Source organism: Hippopotamus amphibius, chromosome 1 (genome assembly GCF_030028045.1).
Source record: "Hippopotamus amphibius kiboko isolate mHipAmp2 chromosome 1, mHipAmp2.hap2, whole genome shotgun sequence".
Lineage (NCBI taxonomy): Eukaryota > Metazoa > Chordata > Mammalia > Artiodactyla > Hippopotamidae > Hippopotamus > Hippopotamus amphibius.
In genome coordinates, this window is record NC_080186.1 from 44,042,570 (window position 1) to 44,064,515 (window position 21,946).

General features: G+C 35.5%; 1 protein-coding gene and 1 pseudogene across 6 annotated transcripts in view; one reads left to right on the forward strand and one right to left on the reverse strand.

Annotated features, from left to right (window-relative positions):
- The window catches only part of ZYG11B (zyg-11 family member B, cell cycle regulator), a 73,066-nt gene that overhangs the window by 32,050 nt on the left and 19,070 nt on the right, over window positions 1–21,946 (forward strand). For all 6 annotated transcript variants that reach the window (XM_057710938.1, XM_057710920.1, XM_057710924.1 and 3 more), the window contains 8 exons: window positions 6,394–6,534; window positions 8,560–8,736; window positions 9,673–9,737; window positions 12,381–12,480; window positions 12,725–12,775; window positions 13,622–13,783; window positions 13,894–13,941; window positions 21,679–21,876. In XM_057710938.1, coding sequence (XP_057566921.1) covers window positions 6,394–6,534; window positions 8,560–8,736; window positions 9,673–9,737; window positions 12,381–12,480; window positions 12,725–12,775; window positions 13,622–13,783; window positions 13,894–13,941; window positions 21,679–21,876 — 942 coding nt within the window. The remainder of the gene's footprint in view (window positions 1–6,393; window positions 6,535–8,559; window positions 8,737–9,672; window positions 9,738–12,380; window positions 12,481–12,724; window positions 12,776–13,621; window positions 13,784–13,893; window positions 13,942–21,678; window positions 21,877–21,946) is intronic.
- LOC130858497 (39S ribosomal protein L30, mitochondrial-like) lies at window positions 17,451–17,955 on the reverse strand (annotated as a pseudogene).

Sequence of the window (21,946 nt, forward strand, 5' to 3'; positions counted from 1 at the left end):
ATATAATAGGACCTTGTTATTTATCTATTTTATATATAGTAGTTTGTATCTGCTAATCCCAAACTCTTAATTTATCCTTCCCCTTCCCTACCCTCTTTCCCCTTTGGAAACCATAAGTTTGCTTTCCATGTCTTTGAGTCTGTTTCTCTTTTATAAATAAGTTCACTTGTATCATATTTTAGGTTCCACATATAAGTGATATATGGTATTTGTCTGTCTGACTTACTTCACTTAGTATGATAATCTCTAGGTCCATCCATGTTGCTGAAAATGGCAATATTTCATTCTTTTTTTGTGGCTGAATAGTATTTCATTGTATATATATAACCCATCTTCTTTATCCATTTGTCTGTTGATGGATGTTTAGATTGCTTCCATATCTTGGCTATTGTAAATAGTGCTTCTATGAACATTGGGGTGCATGTATCTTTTCAAAGTACAGTTTTCTCCAGATATATGCCCAGGAGTGGGATTGCTGGATCATGTGGTAACTCTAGTTTTAGTTTTTTAAGGAACCTCTATACTGTTTTCCATAGTGACTGCACCAATTTACATTCCTACCAACAGTGTAGGAGGGTTCCTTTTTTTGAGCAACCATTATTGATCTCAAAAAAGGAGAAGGAAAGGTTAGTTATAAACATCTTAAAGCATTTCAGTTCTTAGATTATTTGTAAATTTAGACTTTAAAAAATAGAATGTAGGAAATTATTTTGAGTCACTCTTTTTTATTCATTCATTCAATAAATATTTCATCAAGTGCCTCTGTGCACTGTGTACTGTGCTGGACACGGGGATTTAATGGTGAGGCGAAACAGGCATGATCTTGCCCTCATGGAGCTTATAATTTAGTGAGGGAGTCAGACAATGAAGTGTCATATGCCATGGGTGTATGCTTTATATATATTTATATTTCATATACATATATTAATAATATATAATATGCAGCATATTTATGCTTTAAACTGCATAGTGCTAAGACTCTAGAAGATATACAGTACTATATTTGAGAATGTTTAACAGAGAGACTCGACTTAGTTTCAGGCTTCTCTGAGGACTTGATGAATGAGTGAAGATCTTATGGATGAGTAGCTTGGTAGAGAAAATTCCAGGCAGCGAGAGTAATATATGCAAAAGATGTGTGGTAGGAAGGAGCGTGGTACGTCTGAGGAACTGCAAGAAGGCCACTGTGGCTACAGTTCCAGGGTAGGAAGTTGCAGAACAATGAGATGAGGCTGGAGAAGTAGGTGCCAGGGCCAGATTTGGCAAGGTCACATGAACCAAGTGCAGGGCAGCAGCAACTGTGAGGAACTTACATAACAACTCGTTATGGAACAAGATAGATTTCTAGCACAGGGCTTGTTGGTGAAGGAAGCATGAAAATGTAAATTACTATTTTAGTGTTACTTAACTGCCTAAGAAGCGGGTCAGATAGCAAAGAACTGTAAAAATCAAAGGGGAAGAAATCTCTGTGTACTGAGAGTTTAGGAAGGATTTCCCAGAAGAGGTGAGCTTGACCTGTGTCCTGAAGAAGGAAGGGAATGTGTCTCTAGTACACCACACTAAATAATCTTCTCAAGGCAAAGATCTTCTGCTAGTTGTGATTCTTAAGCAATACAATTTTTGCTGATTGTTCTCACCACCAACAGACCCTAGAGTGAATTAGCCAAAGTATTTCAGTTGAGGCTAGTAGGACATCTGTATTCCCCAATGCCTTTGTGAAACAAGTTTGATTTCACAAGTGGAACTGTTATTACTTTGAAATCTTGGCTCTAGGAAACACCTACTTTATTTGCTATTATCTAGTTTCCACTTCTGTAAACACTGAAGCAGTGATTCTCAACATTGACTGTAGTTAAAATTACCTGGAGTGTAATTATTTGAGATGATGGATATGTTAACTAACCATATCATGGTAATCATTCTGCAATATTTACATGTATCAAATCATCATTAAACTTACATGATGTATTTGTCATATATATGTATAATGTTATATATCTTGATAAAGCTGGAAAACATTTTTAATTAAAAAATATATTGTCTGAGGAATGTGAGCGATTAAATCAGAACCACAGGGAGGTGGGACCAAGGCATCAGTATTTTTTAAAGCTCCTTGGGTGATTGTAATATGCAGCCAAAGTGGAGAATCATTGTTTTAAAATAATTTTTAAAAAATAGAGATCATTGGAATTTTGCCCTTTATTCAGCTATATACAAAAATTGATGTTTCTTTTAAATTGTGTTTGACTACTAATTTGAGAGCTGAAAAATGTTAAGGTCATGTTAAGGGAAGAGAGCTGAGATTGCTCTGTCTCCTTTTTTTAGAATTTTCCAAGTTAGCAAACTTGATGAAAACGTTGTCTGAAATGATTGTCTTAGTATTGTGATGCTTTAAATTAGTTTAGGTTGACGGTTTTGGCTTTACATGCCTCAGTTTTTTAGACTACACTAACGGATGCACGAAATAGAGACAGTGTGACTCCCCAGTATTCCTTATGAAGCATTATATGGTATTCTTAGTGGGTGGTTATAAGAACAAAAGGTTTGTTTTTCCACTTTCATATACGTTATTTATTTTGCTCTCTTGACTGTGAGGGAGGCATTGTCCTCAGCAGAAGTGTATGGCTTTCTTAAGGGTCACAACCAGCCAATGGGCCTGGTAAGTGTCCTTTCTACTGCATCTCATTGCCTATATTTAAGAATCTTAGTTCTTTTCTTTCCTCTCAGTTTCTAGTCCCAACACAGAGGATTTTCTTAACATAGAATTTCCAACTCTGTCATCCTGTTTCCCTACTCAATTTGCTTGTGTGTAACCGTCAGTTTCCTGAAGCTTCCACTTCTCCACAATTAGCATTATGTTTTTTGGCTGCCTCATTCCTAGATTCTGGGGTTATTTACCAAGCTGTGGTTCTTAGTTCCTGAGAATCACTGGTTGTGTGCTAAACCTAATGTTCTCAGTCTTCATTTTATTTGGTCTAAAGTGGCATTTGACACAGTTGATCTTGTCCTCCTTGAAATACTTTTTTTTCTACTGCATCTCATTGCCTGTATTTAAGAATCTTAGTTCTTTCCTTTCCTCTCAGTTTCTAGTCCCAACACAAGGATTTTCTTAACATAGAATTACCAACTCTGTCATCCTGTTTCCCTACTCAATTTGCTTGTGTGTAACCATCAGTTTCCTGAAGCTTCCACTTCTCCACAATTAGGATTCTTATGTTTTTTGGCTGCCTCATTCCTAGATTCTGGGGTTATTTACCGAGCTGTGGTTCTTCGTTCCTGAGAATCACTGGTTGTGTGCTAAACCTAATATTCTCAGTCTTCATTTTATTTGATCTAAAGTGGCATTTGACACAGTTGATCTTGTCCTCCTTGAAATACTTTTTTTTACTCAGCTTCTAGGATATCAGACTTGTCTTATTTTTCCCCTACTTTTTCGATTTACCCTCAATTTCCATTATTGGTTCTTCCTAATCTCCCAGGCCCTAAACCCATATGATGATGACTCCTAAATTTATATCTCTAGCCTAGACTTCTCCCTTGAACTAAGATTCCTATATTAAACTGCAGTAACCAACATTCAGTGAAGTTACATATAAATTTTTTTAAGCAAAGGAGTTGATCCACTTAAAAAAAAACTAAGTACTTTTTAAAGATGTCTGAGCTAGTGCCTCTGCTCTTGAGGAACTCTAGTCTAGTGGAGAGGAGACAGACCAACTTAAAACAGCTTTAATCCATTGTGAGAAATGCTATAATAGAGTTATGTACTGAGTGCTACAAGAAAGTTTTTCCTTAGAATATATATTTTAGTTTTAATCTATATATTAAATATTAATAAGGCTTAATTTAGTGGTTAAGGACATTTTCTCTGTTTTAAATTATTTGCATAAACTAGTATATACAGACGCTTGTTTAGTTTGTTTTGTTGGTTTCGTTTCTTTTTTTTAATCTAGCATATTAGATCGATTGAACTGAAGATGCATATAGTTTAAAGAGCCATCTTGCTTGATTTGAGGGTTTATCACCGGCTAAAGACTTGTTGATCACTGAATAAACATATAGGCAATGAAATTGGTTTAGCGTATTTACATTCCAGTAACAAAAGTTCTTTAATTTTATACTTAAAGGTAACTTGAAGTTATGTTTCATATAAGATAATATAAAGCTGTTGGAGTCAACCAAATGTGGACTGATGAAGTCTCACGAAGATTATTGTTAATATGTTTTCCCTCTTACAGTCTTTTTTATCTCACATAATAGTTCAGTGTCTTTCCAAATCTTAAGAAAATCTAAGAAAAAGTTCATGGTGATTCAAAAACAACTGAACACTTGGAAAATTTTTATTATTCAATAACTGCTTATATATGTGAATACATAGTCAAGATCAATGTTTATGTGTGTATGTTATACATAAATAACTTAAAAAGCATTTTGTAAGAAACTGCCACTGTTATTTGTACAATCTTAGAAATGCTCGATGTGTGCCTCTGTGTCACTTGGTACACATCTGTACTGTAGTCTAATTCTTATTAGATCTTTGTAGCATATCCTATCAATGGTTGAAATGTCAGCCGTAATACAGCCCTTCATTTCCTCAAAGCAGCATGTTCCCACCTGAATACTCTAGGTTCATATAAAACCTAGTTACTGAGTAATATATTTTAAAAGTAATTTTTTTGGTGTTACCTTTTATAATGGTACTGCCAAAAAAAAAGACAGTCTTCCACCTTAATGAGAAGATTATATCTCTCTGGACAGCAGGGTTTTGGGGTGTTTTGGGGGTTTTTTTTTGCATTTTTTTTTACCTTTTTGTAAAATAAGACAGATACAAAGACCATAAATAACAAATGTGTACCTTAATGAGTGAAAATAAGGTGAACACACTTGAAACCGTCACTCAGGTTAGTAAATAGAACTTGTCAGCTACAAGATGATCGCAACTCCCTCCTTCCCCACAGAACTAATCTCTGCCCTGACTTTAATGGTAATCATGTCCTTGCTCTTTTACTTTTATGACCCAACTGTTTACCTCTAGGCACTTAGTTAATCTTACCCATTTTTTCAAAATTATATGTCTTTTGAGTATCTTTTGTAAGTACCCTCTCCATTCCTTTCTTTTCCTTATAATTTGTGTATTAAAGAATCCAGCCCTTTGATTTGTAGAGTTTCCCTCAATCTGGGTTTTCTTGATTGTATGCTTGGGGTGCATATTTCACTGACTGTATTTTCTGCAAATTGGTAGCTGGATTTAGAGACTTAATCAAACTCATGTTTGATCCCTTTGGCAGGACCCTTAGGTTTTGTGCTCTTTCATTAAGGAAGTACATATAATGTCTGGTTGTTTTTCTTTCTATGATTTTTAGCAGTTGTTGACACTCAACACCTAGTTCCATTAATTCATTGGGAATCCTGATGATATTCTGGTAATTTCTTTTTTACTTATTAATCGGATTACTTTTCTAAAAAGCCACTTCCTATATATACATTTGGTTACCAAATGGTATATGAACCACAGTTAAAGATAAGTATATTAACCTGTGTAAATGGGAAATTCCTAGATAACTTGCTTTTGAACAGAACCTCTTGATGCTGAATGGGAGCTTGATAAATCTGGGAAAATTAATTAGTACATTTATTTGATAAGTATTTATTGAATGCTTATTCTGAGCCACACACAGTGCTACCTGTTGGGGTACAGGAGTGAATAGGTCAGTCTACTAGGGGGATTATGATAATGGCTATGAAGGAGATGTTTCAGGGAGATCTGATTTAGATTGGTGGGTCAGAGAGGGCCTCTCTAAAGAAGTGTCATTTAACTTGAAATGGAAAGGATGAATAGAAATTAGGTAGAGAAAGAGAGGAAGATTTCAGTCAGAGAGGATATTATATTTAGTAGCCTTTTCTTGGGAAAGAGCTTGGCTTATTGAAAGATCAGAGAGAAAGGCCACTGTAGGGTGCGGAGGAGGGATAGATTGGGAGTTTGGGATTGACATGTACACTGCTATAAAAATAAAAAAAAGAAAGAAAGAAAGGCCACTGTAGTTATAACATTGTGAGTTAGGGGGAGAGGGTACCTTAAGAGGCAGTAGGAGCCTAATCATGTGTAGTAAGACCTTATAAACAGTGTTAAATATCTTGAGATTTCTTTTAGGTACAGTATAGAAAATTTTATCCATAGACTTATAGTAGGGTCTGAGCCTATCTAATATACATCTCTTTAGCATATGTACCCCTCCATAGGATGACTTTTCTGAATGGGTTGGAAAGTAATCATTCTCATTTGTTTCAAGCTTTACATAGCTACCCTAGACACCATCCACACAAATGATGTTTGGATAGAGACAGTTAGAGGGTTGAAAAGAATCCTAAAAGCTCATCTTCTGGCTGTGTTCAAAGGTGTCTGGAGAAGCCAATGAAACTCAGATTGCAGAAGCATTGAAGCGGTACAGTGAACGGGCATTCTTTGTCCGCGAAGCTCTATTTCACCTTTTTAGCCTCACTCATGTGATGGAAAAAACAAAGCCAGAAATTTTAAAGGTAAGAATAAGAAACTGCATATAAGAAATCTGAAATTATCTTCCTAGATAGGTGATGGTTTTGTGAAGAAAATTAGTGAAAATTTGCATTTAGACTTTGGCTTTTTGTAATGGGATTGATAATGTGTAATTTCAGTTATGCTCCATACGTGAGAATGAGAGGAGATAGCTGCAAAATGTTACTGAAATTTTATAGTCATCTCATTTAAGCAATATAAATGCCTTCAAGTTCATATTTAACTTATCTAAAACCAGTAATCAGTGTGGTATCTTTTCACCCGCTGTAGCAGAAAATGGAATATATGACTGGAATCAGGACACTGCTTTGTCCTGATATAGTAGCCCTGTATTGCTTCCATATAGGCCTTTTAAAGAAATACAATATTGGAATTTTATAAGGTACTTTTCTATTCTATTTATGAACCTCCTGTGCTTTTGTAACTAATCTGTTATCCAATTAAGATATTTTAACCAAGACAGCTTTTGAAGGGCAAGAAAGGAGGATTCTTAATTTTGCTGATTGCTTAGGGCATTGTTTGTCGGAATGTGGTCCTCTGTCCGCCAGAAGTCTGGGATATTGCTTATTTTATTGCTTATTTTAAAAAGCCTATTTGTGAACTTCACTCCAAGAAATTTAGATTCAGTAGGGCTGGGTGAGGTACAGTAATCTGCATTTTAATAATCCCCTAAGATAATCCTTATGCACATTCAAATTAGAAACCAGTGAGTATAGGACTGTGTTATATTTGGTACCTCATTTAGTGGGCACAACAATCCCAAGAGATAAGTTTTATCTTCTATTTTACAGATTATGTATCTGAGGGTCTGTGAGGTTAAGTAACAGTAAGTTAGTGGCAGAGTCAGAAATTACTTAACCTTGCGGTTTCTTAAATTTTCAGAATGGGGTGTTTGGATAGGAACCAGTAACATTTAAGTCCTAAGATGTTACCTGCAATATCTGTCATCTCCTGTGTACATACTAGAGGATATTGGCACTTGGTATATGCATCATTATTTTTTGGTTTTGGTTACTGGGAACCTGAGTAACAATGGACCAGACCTCTGGTCCTGATCTGAAATATTTACTCATTCATTCATTCAGAGAATGATGCAGAGAAATGTGATTTTTTTAAGGAGTTTTTGTTGCAAAGGGGAGCAAAGAAAAAGGGTGGTAGTTGGCCGAGGGAGTGTGTGGGGGCTTTTGGGGTGTTTTTTTGCATGGGAGAAAAAAATAGCCTGTTTGTATGCTAATATGAATGTTCTAGTACAGAATAAAAAACCTGATATAGGAGTGAGAGGGGAGAACAGCTGAAGCAGTGTCCTTGAGTAGATAGGAAGGGAAGAATAACTAGAGGGATTACCTTTAGAGAGGAGCCCCCAAAGGTCATTTATGTTACCAGGCAGGAGGACAGCATATGCACGTGTGTATGCTGGTAAAGAGGCACATGTGGAAGCAAGACTCTGAGTTCTTTTATAATTGCTTCAGTTTTCTCAGGGTTACTGGAAGCAAGGTCTTCAGTCAATAGTGAGGAATGGGGAGGATTTGTTGGGGATTGAGGAACAAGAGGAAAAGGAGAGAAGTAGTTATCTAGGCCAGAGGGAAGTGAGTGGATTTTATTGTACTCTAACTTTACCAGTGTTCTTAAGCAACTGAATGTTGGGATTTGAAAGTGAAGTTTGCTACTGGTTTACTCTATTCATGTCAGTAAGACTTTGTTTAGTGCTTAGCATACAACAGGCACTGAACTAGGTCTTGGAAATGCAAAGATGTTTTCCCTGAATAGAAAAAAAGATTCATTAGCCTTACAGAAAAATCTCTGGACATGAAGAGCTTGATACCTACCTTGACCAGGTGGGCAGGAACTAAATATTGGTGAGTAACTGCTATGTCCTAGGCTCTGCATGTGAGGATAAAAAAAATACTTAAGACAGCTTAGAAATTATTATAGATCAACAAAGTCATGTTGCTATATAAGGAGGGCTTATGTTTATAAGTTGGATTAAAAGAACTCATTTTTTTTTCCAGCTTGTGGTTACAGGAATGAGAAACCACCCTATGAATTTGCCAGTGCAACTTGCTGCAAGTGCCTGTGTGTTTAACTTAACCAAGCAGGACCTTGCTGCAGGAATGCCCGTCCGACTCCTGGCTGACGTGACCCATTTGCTGCTTAAAGCCATGGAACATTTTCCCAATCACCAGCAGGTAAGCATATGGGAGTTCCCATTCAAATAGTCCCTTTAGTGTCTCCTACCCATCTCACACCTCCATACAGTTCATTTTAGTAGACCAGGGCTGGAAATTCAAATGCCTTTGGAGGCTGTGAAGTAATAAATTTGTGGTGTGACTGAGTGCAGGACAACAGAGAAGTAGAAAACTAAAGGATGCATTCCTTGCCTAAAAGTATTTTAGTCCAAACGTTGAGGGAAATAATGTAAACCATGCAAAACATCTTGCACCTAGACCTTGAGTTAGTGATAATTTCAGCAAACAGGCACAGGCGTAGAGTTTCTGCTCTGAGCCAGGCACTGGTTCAGTACTCAAGTACTCAGTACTTAAGTACTGGGATAGAGAAATGAATAAGACATGGATTTTCTGTTTCTAGCAGTATAGGTAGACTACAGAACTTGTCCTCAGGATGAAAACTAAAAATGCTGCTTGAATTATATTTTTAACTCTTAGAATTTAACAGTGAGTTGGCAAGTTAGTAAAAAGTACTCAAAGACTCAAAACCAAGTAAAAATGGCAACCCAGATTGGTGAGTGGGTTATTAAAGCCAGCTTCTTTCATCGAGGGCAATTGCCAAACTAGATGAACTTTAGGCTTTGCTTTTCATGGATTCTGGAAGCTGAGTGGACAGAAGACAAAGCAGGACGGACCCAAAGGCCATCAGCAGGGAGGGAGATTAACTGGAGTTATCCTATTTATTACCCTATTTCTCATCTGTTAGAAAAGATTAAAAAACATATGCGAGTAAACTTACAGGGGTTCAGTGGAAATCAGTCTTTCAACAGTAGGTGGGCAGAATAAAGGTTTTAAGAAATAAGTGGTGTTTTATCAATTTTTTTGTAGAGTCTACCTCTGGCTAAAAAATTAAATCATATTTTATTCAGAATTTTTTTTCTCCCTTTGGTTCTTTAGTTACAGAAGAATTGCCTTCTTTCACTTTGCAGTGACCGAATTCTTCAGGATGTTCCATTTAACAGGCAAGTGATAGCACTAGAACTTAAAATGGGGCAAAATGGAATTTTAGAAATCTGTCTTGGGTCATTTCTTACCAGTTAGGATATTCCTGGTGTACAATTAGTCAAGTGGGTGGGACTGTGTGTTGCCTTATAGAATGCTAAAACGTCTTTTTCTAATTTAGTGCTTTGACATTCGTGATAGCAGATTGGCCCCATTTTCATAGCCCTTTGCATAAGAATTTATACTGATTATAGTTTTTAGACTATCTGCACAATATTGTGGGCTGAAGAAACTGAGGCATATAGAAATTCAGTGTCTTGCCTGTGGTTTGCGACTAGTAACTGCAAGGCTAGAAAGACTCAAGTCTTCTAGATCCAGTGTTCTTTGTATCATACCTCTTATTATTATTGTTATTTGATATTGAATTATAGAAGAAACTTTTTAAGCAGAGGTTGAGGGAGAACATATAGCTGGATTTCTGTAAGTATAAAGAGTTTCCTTATTTTCTAGGATGTGATTTGGGAGCTAAATAGGCTTTTTTTTTCATCTTACTATTTTAAAATATAATTTTTTAGTGATGGTATTCTGAAAAAGAAATTTATACTTTATGATTTAATGAGAAGTGTATTTCTCAAGTAGCAATTTTATTGTGATTTACTTTTATTTGGGTAACAGTACACTGTTATCTGGCATGGCTGAGGGAATGAAGTATTCCATTTACCATTTGAAATAAATAATTTGGATAAAAATATAACGCATGTAGATTGCTGATTTTATTTTATAAATATCTTGAGCATCTGTATTGATCACATGAAGTCATAGGTAGGAAAGATATAACCTCTTAAAGAAAATTATAAGCTGCCTCAGGAGTTGGCAAACTTTTTCTTAAAGGGCCAGGTAATAAATGTTCCAGGTTTGTGAGCCATAGGGTCTCTGTTGGACCTATTTAACTCTGCCCTTGTACCTCCAAAGCAGCCATAGACACTTTATAAACAAATGGGGAAAACCATGTTCCAATAAAACTTTAGAAAATAGCCAGCTGGGCCCACAGCTATAAAATCCCTCGAGGTAGGCTATCGTTTGCCCTTGATGTAGCCAGTGCCCTCTGCTAGAATTGAGCTTCTTTGGGGTAAGAGACGGTGATTGGTTAATCTTTGCCACTAGTACTTAGTACTTAAGTGGATATTTAATGGATGGATGGATGGATGAATTATGAGTATAAAAGAACAATCACTCATAGAAGAGGATGACAGAATGTACTGAGCCCCCAAGCAAGGAGAGAAAGATTTCATCTGCTTTGTGATCATTAAAGATTTCATGTTAGTGATGGCATTTAAGATAATAAAGATAACTAATGTATGAAGCACTTACCAGGCACTGTGCTAAGTGTTTTACATATGCTTACTCACTCCTTACAACAGTCCTATGAAATTGTTACTCTTGTAATCTTCATTTTACAGATGAGGAAACAGAGGCACAGAGAAGTTTAGTAACTTGCTCAAGGTGATAAGATAGTAAGTAGCAGAATTTAGAATTAAATCCAGACTGACTCCAGAGCTACTTTTTATATCCATGCCATATTGCCTTGAAAATGAAAGCTGTTTGAGTTGATTGTTTTGTGTTGTGGGAACTGCACAAATAAAGGCACAGAGGAAGTCAATACTAGTAAAAATTAACCTTTGTCAAATTTTGCTATGTGCCAAGTTCTGTACTAAGTCTTAAGCTTTATGTGTGATATCATATAATCCTCACAACAGTCCTATGGAATAGACTGTATTATTTTACAGACAAGAAAAACTGAAGTTCAGAGAGATTAAGGAAGTTGCCCAGGGTCCCAAAGTTAGTAAGTGGTGAAGGTGATATTTGAATCCAGGCTGATTCCAAAGTGTATGATGTTCTTAATGACCTGACTGCATTGCCTCACATGGTAAAATACTTTATTTTTATTGTCATTAACATTAGGTAGAGCTAGAATTCCAACCCCAAAATTCAAAGAACTTTGGAATCTGCTCTTAACTACCTGGCTATATTACCTCATAATTATGGGCATGTTTGGGGACTAATAAAGTTTCCACATATCATATCCTCTCTTTTCCTGCTTTATTTTTTTTCTCTATAGCATATGTCAGTACCTAAACATACCATATATTTTATTTATTTATTATCTGTCTTCCCCACTAGAATGTAAGCTCTTTGAGAGTAGAGATGTTCTTCTGTTTTGTTCACTACTCTGTCTCCAGCACCAAGAACAATATCTGGCACAAAACAGGAGTTCAATAAATGTTTGTGAGTGAATGAATGAATGTTCCCATTGTGCTAGGTACTGGGAGGAACCCAGAAAATACTTAAAATTATTTATATAGTATAGAAATCACTACAGAATAGAAATAAAGAATAGAAATATGTCATAATTCTAAAAGATGAATGCCAGATAATTTTGACCATATTTTCCAAACTCTTGTTCCTTTACAAAGTGTTGTCAGAATTAATAATGAGACACCATCTCCACAACACTGAGTGCACTTGTTATTCTCTGTCAGTTAGGAGGAATTTTCCCCTTCCTTCTCACCTACCTAAATTATAGCATCAGTTCCCAGCTGGAGCTCTGAAACTATGCCTGGGGCCTCCAGGATTCATTCATGAAATTCTTTGTGTGTTTTCAGGTTTGAAGCAGCCAAGCTTGTCATGCAGTGGCTCTGCAACCATGAGGATCAAAACATGCAAAGGATGGCAGTTGCAATCATTTCCATCCTGGCTGCCAAGGTGCCTGAACTCTTCCTGAATAACTTTCTGTAGGAACCTATTTCCCATGACAGTTACTGTGTTTCCCCAAATCTGTGTGCTAGTAAGGTCAGTAAGCCAGGTAGTTTTCAGGCTGCATTCATATTGCAGAATTCCAGGTTGATCAGAGGTTTTAGTCTCACCTTTGGAGTCTGTTACAGCGAATGATATTAAACTCACCCTAGTGAATTCTTGGACATTCACTTTGTCTTCTGCTTGCTCGTAGCTCTCTACGGAGCAAACTGCACAGCTTGGTGCGGAGCTCTTCATTGTCAGGGTAAGTCTGTGCAGACCCGTAAACAGTTCTTGTTTTCATTTTCATTATTTTCAGGCAGTGCTGTGCATTGTCTGACATTTTATACTTGTATCTGTTTTAGCAGAGCTCCCTTTTATCCTCAAAAATGTAAACTAAAAATGGAATTATGGATGCTCCATGTAGGTCTTAAAATATTTATTTTCAAGCTTAAATTTCTTACGTTAAAGCTAGGATAGAAATAATTTACAAATGGAATTTCAAAGCTATTATCTTATTTAAATCCAATTTAGACTTTAATTCTCTTACTATTATATGTAGTTTGTTCTTTTTTTCTTAAGGAAAACTTGGGGTTAGAGAGAATTAGGTCTTCCAGTTCTTACTTTCTCTTACTAAGTTGACTGGATCAAATTACTTGATATTTCTCAGACTCAATTTCCTCTCCTGAAAAATGAGGATGACAATATTTACAATATAGGGTATAATTTGCTGATGTGTATTAAATATTAGTTTCATTCCCCCTTCACTCCCTGCACCTCTTTTATCCCAGGATCTCTAATGAGTATATGTTATGACCCATTGGGTAGGATTATTGGTCCTAAGCTTTAATTATTTTGCTTTTCATTTTATTTACAGGTGATTAGATTATAGATATGATCAGAATATTACAGAAGTATTTATGAAAATCCTGTTTTTTTTCTTATTGAAGGAAAAGTCTGATTCAAGAGGCTGTTTGTTGTCCTTGTAGGAACCTTTATAGGAAATGTTTGAAGCCATGAAACTAATCTTCATGGACTTGTTAGTCAGTGTTATCACCACTAATTATAATAATTCAGTAATTAGAAATTAATTCTGTTTTCTCCTTTTCAGCAACTTCTTCAAATAGTGAAGCAGAAAACCAATCAAAATTCAGTGGACACTACTTTGAAGTTTACTCTGAGTGCACTTTGGAACCTCACAGATGAATCTCCAACCACTTGCAGACACTTTATTGAAAATCAAGGGTTAGAACTCTTCATGAGGGTTCTAGAGGTTAGAATGGGAATTTAGCCTACAGTTTTTGACATTCATTTACTGATTGATTTGAGCATTTATTTATTGTATTTGGTTCTTTAGTTATAGGTTTCTCTTTCTTTTTACAGTCATTCCCAACTGAGTCATCCATTCAACAAAAAGTCCTAGGACTTTTGGTAAGATATAAGCATTTCCTGCTAATTTCAAGCTTTAATTATTTTCCATCTGAGGTAATACATAGAAAGATACTACTCTCTTTGTAAACACTTAATGACATTTGAAAATATATATAATATAATTAAGTGAAAAAAGCAGGCTACAAAATTATATATACATATTAAGATTTTCACCATACTAAAAGGAAAAATAGAAATTACATACTTTTCTTTATATTTTTTGGTATAGTACAAAGCTTCACTGTGAGCATATTTTACTTGTATAATCAGAAAAAAAAAGATCTCGTGAAAAATGTTGCTAACGTACAAATGTTCTAGATTCTATGTTTGGTAATTGATAATTACTGCTTAAACAACTTTAACAAATCAGATATTCCATAAATATACTGGATATATGTTAAAGTGAGCCCTCTGGGATTTTGAGACAAAGATGAAGATCACATATTTTATCACCTTTATCACTGCAACAGGAAAAGTGCCCACACGGTAAAGCCCATTTTAGAGCAGACCTCTGCTCTTGAGGAATTAGATCACAGGAGGCATAGATTATTAAGAAAAAAAACCAAAAAACAAAAGTAGATTAGTGTTTGTTTTCTAGATGTAGGAGTATGAAAGATGGATTTTGGGGAAAGCTGAGGGCTGGCATTTTAGGGGGACTGTCTATTTACTATAGTTTAGTGGTATAAAGCAGAAAATGTAAAACTACCTAAATGCCCAGTAATAGGGAAGTATTAAGCAAATTACAATATTTGATTGTTTTATTCAGGGTTTGTAAGATTATTAGATACAGAATTTGGCTCAAGTCGTAAGAGGAAAAAGGAAATTTATTTTAAATATTCAGAGAGATCTCACAGGGCTTTAAAAATGCTTTTTAAAAAAAATTTCATAAAGAATACATGCTTACTATAGCTAGTGAAATAGTACAAAAATGTATTTAAAAAGTTTAAGGTTTTGTCCCCAACCTTCTTTTATTTTCATCTCTGTGAGGTAATTAATATTAATACAACCTGATGTGCTTCCTTCCATATCTTTCTCCATTACTTTGTGACTGAATTTTTTTCAATAACTTATTTTGAGATATTGATTCTAGTTTAATTTTCATGGTCAGAGAACATACTTTTTTTTTTTTCATGCTTTGTTTTGAGTCCTTTTGAATTTATTGAGACTTGTATGTTGCCCAGGATATGGTCTATCCTGGTAAATCTTCTATGTGAATTTGAGAAGAATGTAAATTCTGCTGTTGTTATATAAATGTCAGTCGGGTCTAGTTGGTTGATATTATTGAAGTCTACCATAGACTTACTGATTTTCTGTCTACTTGTTCTATCAATTATCGTGTTCTATCAATTTTTGCTTCCTGTATTTTGAAACTCTGATTATTAGGTTCATAAATAGAATTGTTATGCCCTCAATTAACTGACCCCTTTACCATTACGAAATGACCTTTTTAGCCCTGGTGATAGTCTCTACTTTGAAATCTCCTTTGTCTCCTTAATAATAGCTACTGTAGCTTTCTTTTGACAAATGTTAACATGGTTTATCTTTTTCCATCCTTCTACTTTTAACCTATATTTGTCTCTGTATTTAAAGTGTGTTTCTTATAGACAGCATATTCTTTGCATCCTGCTTTTTTACCCAGTGCGACTCTCTCCTTTTTATTTGGGCTGTTTGGATTATTTACATTTAATGTAATTATTGGTATGGTTAGATTTGAATTCATCAACTTGGTATTTGTTTTCTGTTTTCCCATCTTTTCTTTGTTTTTTCTTCTTTTTCTGCCTTTTTTTGGTTTGAGTATTTTTTTTATAATTTCCTTTGATCTCCTTTCTTGGCTTATTACCTATTACTCTGATTTGTTATGTTAATGATTATTGCAGGTTTATAGTATACATCTTTAATCACAGTCTACCTTTAAGTGATTTTATATAATTTCATATATAGTATGAGAACCTTATAATAGTAGATTTCCATTTCTGCTCTTCTTTCCTTTATGTCATCATTGTCATGCATTTTACTTTTATATATGTAATAAACCACATAAACATAGGTTTTTTTTTTAATATCAATTATCTTTTAAGGAGATTTAAATAATTTTTTTAAATGTTTACGTTTACCCAAATAGTTACTATTTCTGATGCTCTTTCCTTTGTGTAGATCCAGATTTCCAACTGGTATCATTTTCCTTCTGCCTAAAAAACATCCTTTAACATATTTTGTAGTGTGGGTCTGCTGCTGATGAATTCTCCAGCTTTTGTGTGTCTGCAAACATCTTTATTTATTTAATCTTCATTTTTGGAAGATTTTTTTGCCAGGTGTACAATTCTAGGTTGATAGTACTTTAAAGATGTTGGTTACCTTTTTTCTGACTTGCATCCTTCCAGTGAGAAACCTGTCATTGTCATCTTTATTCCCTTGTATGTACATGATTTTTTTCCTCTGGCTACTTTTAAGATTTAGGATTAGCAACAACAATTCTGAATAATTTGATTATGATGTATTTTAATGTAATTTACTTCATGTTTCCTGTATTTGGGATTCATTGAACTTCTTGGTTTATAGTTTTCAAGTTTGAGAAGTTTTTGGCCATTATTTCTTCAAAAAAAAATGTTTTATGCCCCCTTCCCCCCAACCCATTGGAGTCCTTTGGAGATTCCAATTTCTCACATATTGAGCTGCTTGAAATTCACAACTCATTGGTGCTTTTTAAATTTTCTTTGTATGTTTCAGTTTGAATCATTTCCATTGCTATGTCTAATTCAGTAATTGTTTCTTCTGCAATGTCTAATCTGCTATTAATCCCAGCTAGTGTAGTTTTTATCTTTAGACATTATCATTTTCTTCTCTAGAACTTCAATTTGGGTCTTTTTTGTATCTTCCATATTTTTACTTAACTTTTTGAACGTATGAAATATATTCATGATAACTGTTTTACTGTCCTCTGCTAATTTTAACATCTGTGTTAGTTCTGAGTAAATTTCAGGTGATTGATTATTCCCCTCATTAAAAAATTATTTATTTATTTTTTTGTTTGTTTATTTATTTATTTTTGGCTGTGTTGGGTCTTTGTTGCTTCACGCAGGTTTTCTCTGCTTGCGGTGAGGGGGGTACTCTTCATTATGGTGCACAGGCTTTTCACTGCTGTGGCTTCTCTTGGTGCGGAGCACTGGCTATAGGGTATGTGGGCTGCAGTAGTTGTGGCACGTGGGCTTAATAGTAGTTGTGACTCGTGGGCTCTAGAGCACAGGCTCAGTAGTTGTGGCACACGGGCTTTGTTGCTCCATGGCATGTGGGATCTTCCCAGCCCAGGGACTGAACCCATGTCCCCTGCATTGGCAGGCAGATTCTTAACCACTGCACCACCAGGGAAGTCCTCCCCTCATTTTGAGTTGTGTTTTCCTGCCACGTTGCATGTCAGGTAGTTAAATTTGAAACATACTTTAATGAGAACACTTTCTCACCATCTTTAAATAGAAATGACTTGCACTTTTTACTCTGTAACTGCGAGGCCATCAGGACTTCGCTTCCTGGTCCGTGGGGTTCTGAAGCCACCCCACCACCAGTTCTCCAGTGCTCTTGAGGCACGTGTTGGACATGTTCTCCTCTATTGGGAGACCTTGTGGCAGCTTTTAGGGGCTTGATTCTTATCAAATGTTTAACCACTTTCAGTTTTGCATTCACTGAAGAGCTATTCTTGTGAACTTGAGGAGTGTGTGCTTTTTGTAACCCAAGCATCTTTATTGTATCTTTCTCCCAATATGGACATCTTTTTGTGCTTTTCATCCTGGTAACAACATGCAGTTTCTGAGGTTGCTGTGGGTCCCCACCACATTTTTCATGATCTTCAGGTGAAGGCTGAAAAACTTCATCTGGAATTCTTGACTTCGTAAATTTGTGATGAATCCAGTCTGTACAAATAAGAGGCTCCATACCTTTTGTCACCGCTTGTAGTCTGCCTAGGGGCCTCTGAACTATTGAGCGCAAAATCCCTGCCATGAGTGCAGTGACTGTTCTCCTTAGAGGCAGCAGTTGCTAAATGTCTTTCAGCCTGACGTTAACCACTGAGCGGAACTGGCCAGGTAGTTTTTCTATAAAACATTCTTGAATTTTGTTCTGGGATTAATTGGCTTATTTTTAAACAGTTTGATCCTTTTTGATCTTGCTTTTATGATATATTAGGAGGATCCGGAGCAGTGCTGAGTCTAGGGCTAATTATTCTGTGCTACTGAAACAAGACCTTCCTGAGTATACTCTACTCAGTGCCCTGTGAATGTAGAGTTTTTCCAGACTGGATGGTGAGAACAAACACCATTCCTGGCTCTTTGTGAGTGCTGGGAACTTTTCTCTAATCTTTCTGATGGCTCTTTTTCTTCCCTCAAATAGTTTTCTTACAGTCATGCTCTGATCAGTACTCTGCTGATAGAGTGCTACTCCCTGCAGCTCTCTGGATTCTCTCCATGTACATTGTCTTTTCTCTCTGGTACTCTGTCCTATGAATTGCTTTGGTCTCCCTGGACTCTCAGCTCCAATCTCTCTAGGACTCTCAGCTCCAATCTCTCTAACTCTGTCAGCCCACAGGGCTCTGCTTTTAATTCTCTGTTTCTATGCCACAGCCTGGAAACTCTTTCAAGGCACCATCTCACCTTGTTCGTTTTCCATCTCCAAAGGTCACTCTTCTTTATTACCTAATGTCTAGTATCTTGAAAATTGTTGTTTCATGTTGTTTTTTCAGTTGTTTAGAATGGAGAGTAAATTTGGCCCCTTTTACTCCATCTTGGCCAGAAAGCAGAGGTCCTCATCATTCTTTCATTAAATAGATTTAAGAGTGAGAAATTCGTCTTTTATACCTACCCACGTATTTCTCATACTAGTTTTTTGTTTGTTTTTAACATTTCTTTTAGCGTAAGTATGCTGGCAGTGAATTTTCATTTAGGTTTTGTTTCTGTGAAAAGTCTTTTATTTTTATTTTATTTTCAAAAGATAAATTTTTTCTCACTATTGAAGTCCAAGTGTATTTTTTCTGTTGGGTTTCAAGGTTTATAATTTTCATAAATTTGAAAAAACTTTGGCCATTATTTCTTCAAATATATTTTTCCGTACCCTCTCTTATCTCCTCTCCTTCTGAGACTCCAATTGCAAGTATGTTAGATTGCTTAAAATTGTCTCAAAAGTCACAGAAGTACTCTGCTGGCTTTTTTGGCAGTTTTTTCCCTTATTTTCTTTCCGTGTTTTGACTTCACTGTTTTCTATTATTGTTTTTTTAGTTCACTGATTTCTTTTTTCCTGCAGCATCTCATCTGCTGTTAATCTTATCCAATATATTTTTCATTTCAGATACATATATATTATTTCTAGAAGTTACATTTAGCTCTTTTTTATATCTTCATTTTTTTTCTCCTCAGGCTTATATTTTTCTTTCATTCTATATCATATTTATAACATTTGTAATAGCTGTTTTAAATCCTTGTCTACTGATTCTATTATCCCTATCATTTCTGGGTCTATTTTTATTGATTGACTTTTCTCCTGGTTAAGGATCATGTTTTCCTGACTCTTTGTATGCTTGGTAATTTTTATTTGGTTGCAGTCATTGTGAAATTTAATTTACTTTGTTGATTACTAGATTTTGTTGTTTTCCTTTAAAGAATCTTGGACTTTGTCCTGGCATTCAGTTAAGCTACTCACAGATCAAGTTGTTCCATTCAAAGCTTATTTACAGGCATACCTCATTTTATTGTATTTCACAAATACTGTGTTTTTTACAAATTGAAGGTTTGTGGCAACTCTGTGTCAAACAAGTCTGTTGGTGCCATTTTCCCAACAGCATTAGCTCACTTTGTGTTTCTGTGTCATATTTTGATAATTCTTGCAACATTTCAAAATTTTTCATTATTATTATATTCGTTATGGTGATCTCTGATCAGTGATATTTGATGTTACTACTGTAACTTGCTGAAGAGCTCAGATAATGGTTAGAATTTTTTAGCAATAAAGTATTTTTTACTTAAGGTATTTACATTTTTTTTAGACATTTTTTTAGACATTTTTTAGACATTTAGAATTTTTTAGCAATAAAGTATTTTTTACTTAAGGTATTTACATTTTTTTTAGACATTATGCACATTTAATATACTACAATGTAGTATAAACATAACTTTTTTATGCACCAGAAGCCAAGGAATTTGTGTGGATCACTTGATTGCAATATTTGCTTTATTGTGTTTGTCTGAAACCAAAGCCACAGTATCTTAAGGATATGTCTATATTTGCTTTGCTAGAGTGGCTTCAGGTCAGCCTTTGCCCTACTATGTCACCCTAGTTTCCCCACTACTATCAAATGCCTTACTTATTATGAGATCACTTCACTCTGGCTGGTGAGAATGTAAACTATTCCTAACCCTCTGTGACTTTGGGATTTCTTCTTGTACTGCTTTCTGGGGGTTCTTTCCCTGGCCTCATGGAGTTTCACTCTGTATCGGTACTCAGCTAAAGATTTTAGGGGATCCCTCTGCAGATGTCTTTCTCTCTTTCTCTTTCTTTGGAACTTTTTCCTTTACATTACTGTGTTCTACACATTTTTGGTGCCTTGGCCACCCTGAACACTGATGTCTGTCTCCTCAGCTCAGCAAAACTGCCAGCTCTTTAGGTTCCCCTTATATGCGCAGCAATGTAGAAACTGGCCCATTTGAATATCTTCTCTCAGGGATCACATCCCTGTATACCTAGTTGTCTGCTGTCTGAAAACAGTTCTCTCATGTGTTTGTCTGGTTTTCCAGTAAAGTGTTTATGGCAAGAAAGAATGGCCATAATTCTTTTGGTGCTCTATTCCAAATCTTTCCCTTTCTGTTGTTTTTTGTTTTAATGGTGTTGTCTTTTTTGTTTTCACATGCGTGCGTGTGTGCATGCATGCGTGTGTGTGTGTGTGTAACTTTTTAAAATTAGGGTGCTATCTTATAGTTCTCTTATGTGAGGCTCTTGGGGGAGTCTACTTTACTACTGTATTTGACTCATTATGGATTGTTTTCATTATGAATTGTAATTTAGCACCTTCTGTAGGGCTTTGAGTGCAAGGTGTGTCCTTCTCAGAGGGTCTTTGTATTTCTTTCTATCAAGCTTCTCCAAACTTGCGTGTCACAACTAAGACCTGTTGCAGCCAAAAAAAAATAAAATAAAATAAAAAAAGAAAAGATGATTAATCTTCAGAGTAGTGAAAGTTAAATCTTAGATCATTTTGGAGAAGATCAAGCACAGTCTAAATTGGCCAGAGCCCAGATTACAATAGGCTTCTTTTTTGTGTATCTATGTCAGTCCACTCTTATTGAGGTGTAATGCTTTGAAAGTTCTCTTTAAAACCTCATTCTCTTACCCTCGCAGGTCAGTGATAGGCTGTTATGCTCTAGTTTGATTCCCTGTTTATATTTTGTTCCAGCAAAAAAAGTTACATATTTAAATTTTTTTTTTTTTTTTTTTTGCTGTCTTTCGTCCAGCGTTTCTAGATATTTTATAGCACGGAATTTTTAAGTTACCTAGTTTACTATTTTACCTGAAATAGACTCACTACTGTTTCTTTATTATTTTGTTGTTTGGGGAGGAGAGGAATTAAATCATCTAGAATCCCACTGTGCTAGGGTAGCAACAGTCTTCACCTTTTGTCCATACATATTTAAATCATTGCAGTGTGATTTAGCCATTTACTATACATATTATTATTAATTTTTATATCTTCTTTTTTTTTTCCAGAACAACATAGCTGAAGTACAAGAATTGCATTCTGAATTAATGTGGAAGGATTTTATAGACCACATCAGTAGCCTTCTACATAGTGTTGAAGTTGAAGTCAGTTACTTTGCAGCTGGAATTATTGCCCACTTAATATCTAGAGGAGAACAAGCTTGGACATTGAGTCGTAGCCAGAGGAATTCTCTTCTGGATGATCTGGTAGTGTAATTTGGTGTTTTTTGGAAGCATAAAAACAGCATTCAAAGGCTTCCTAGGTGGCGCAGTGGTT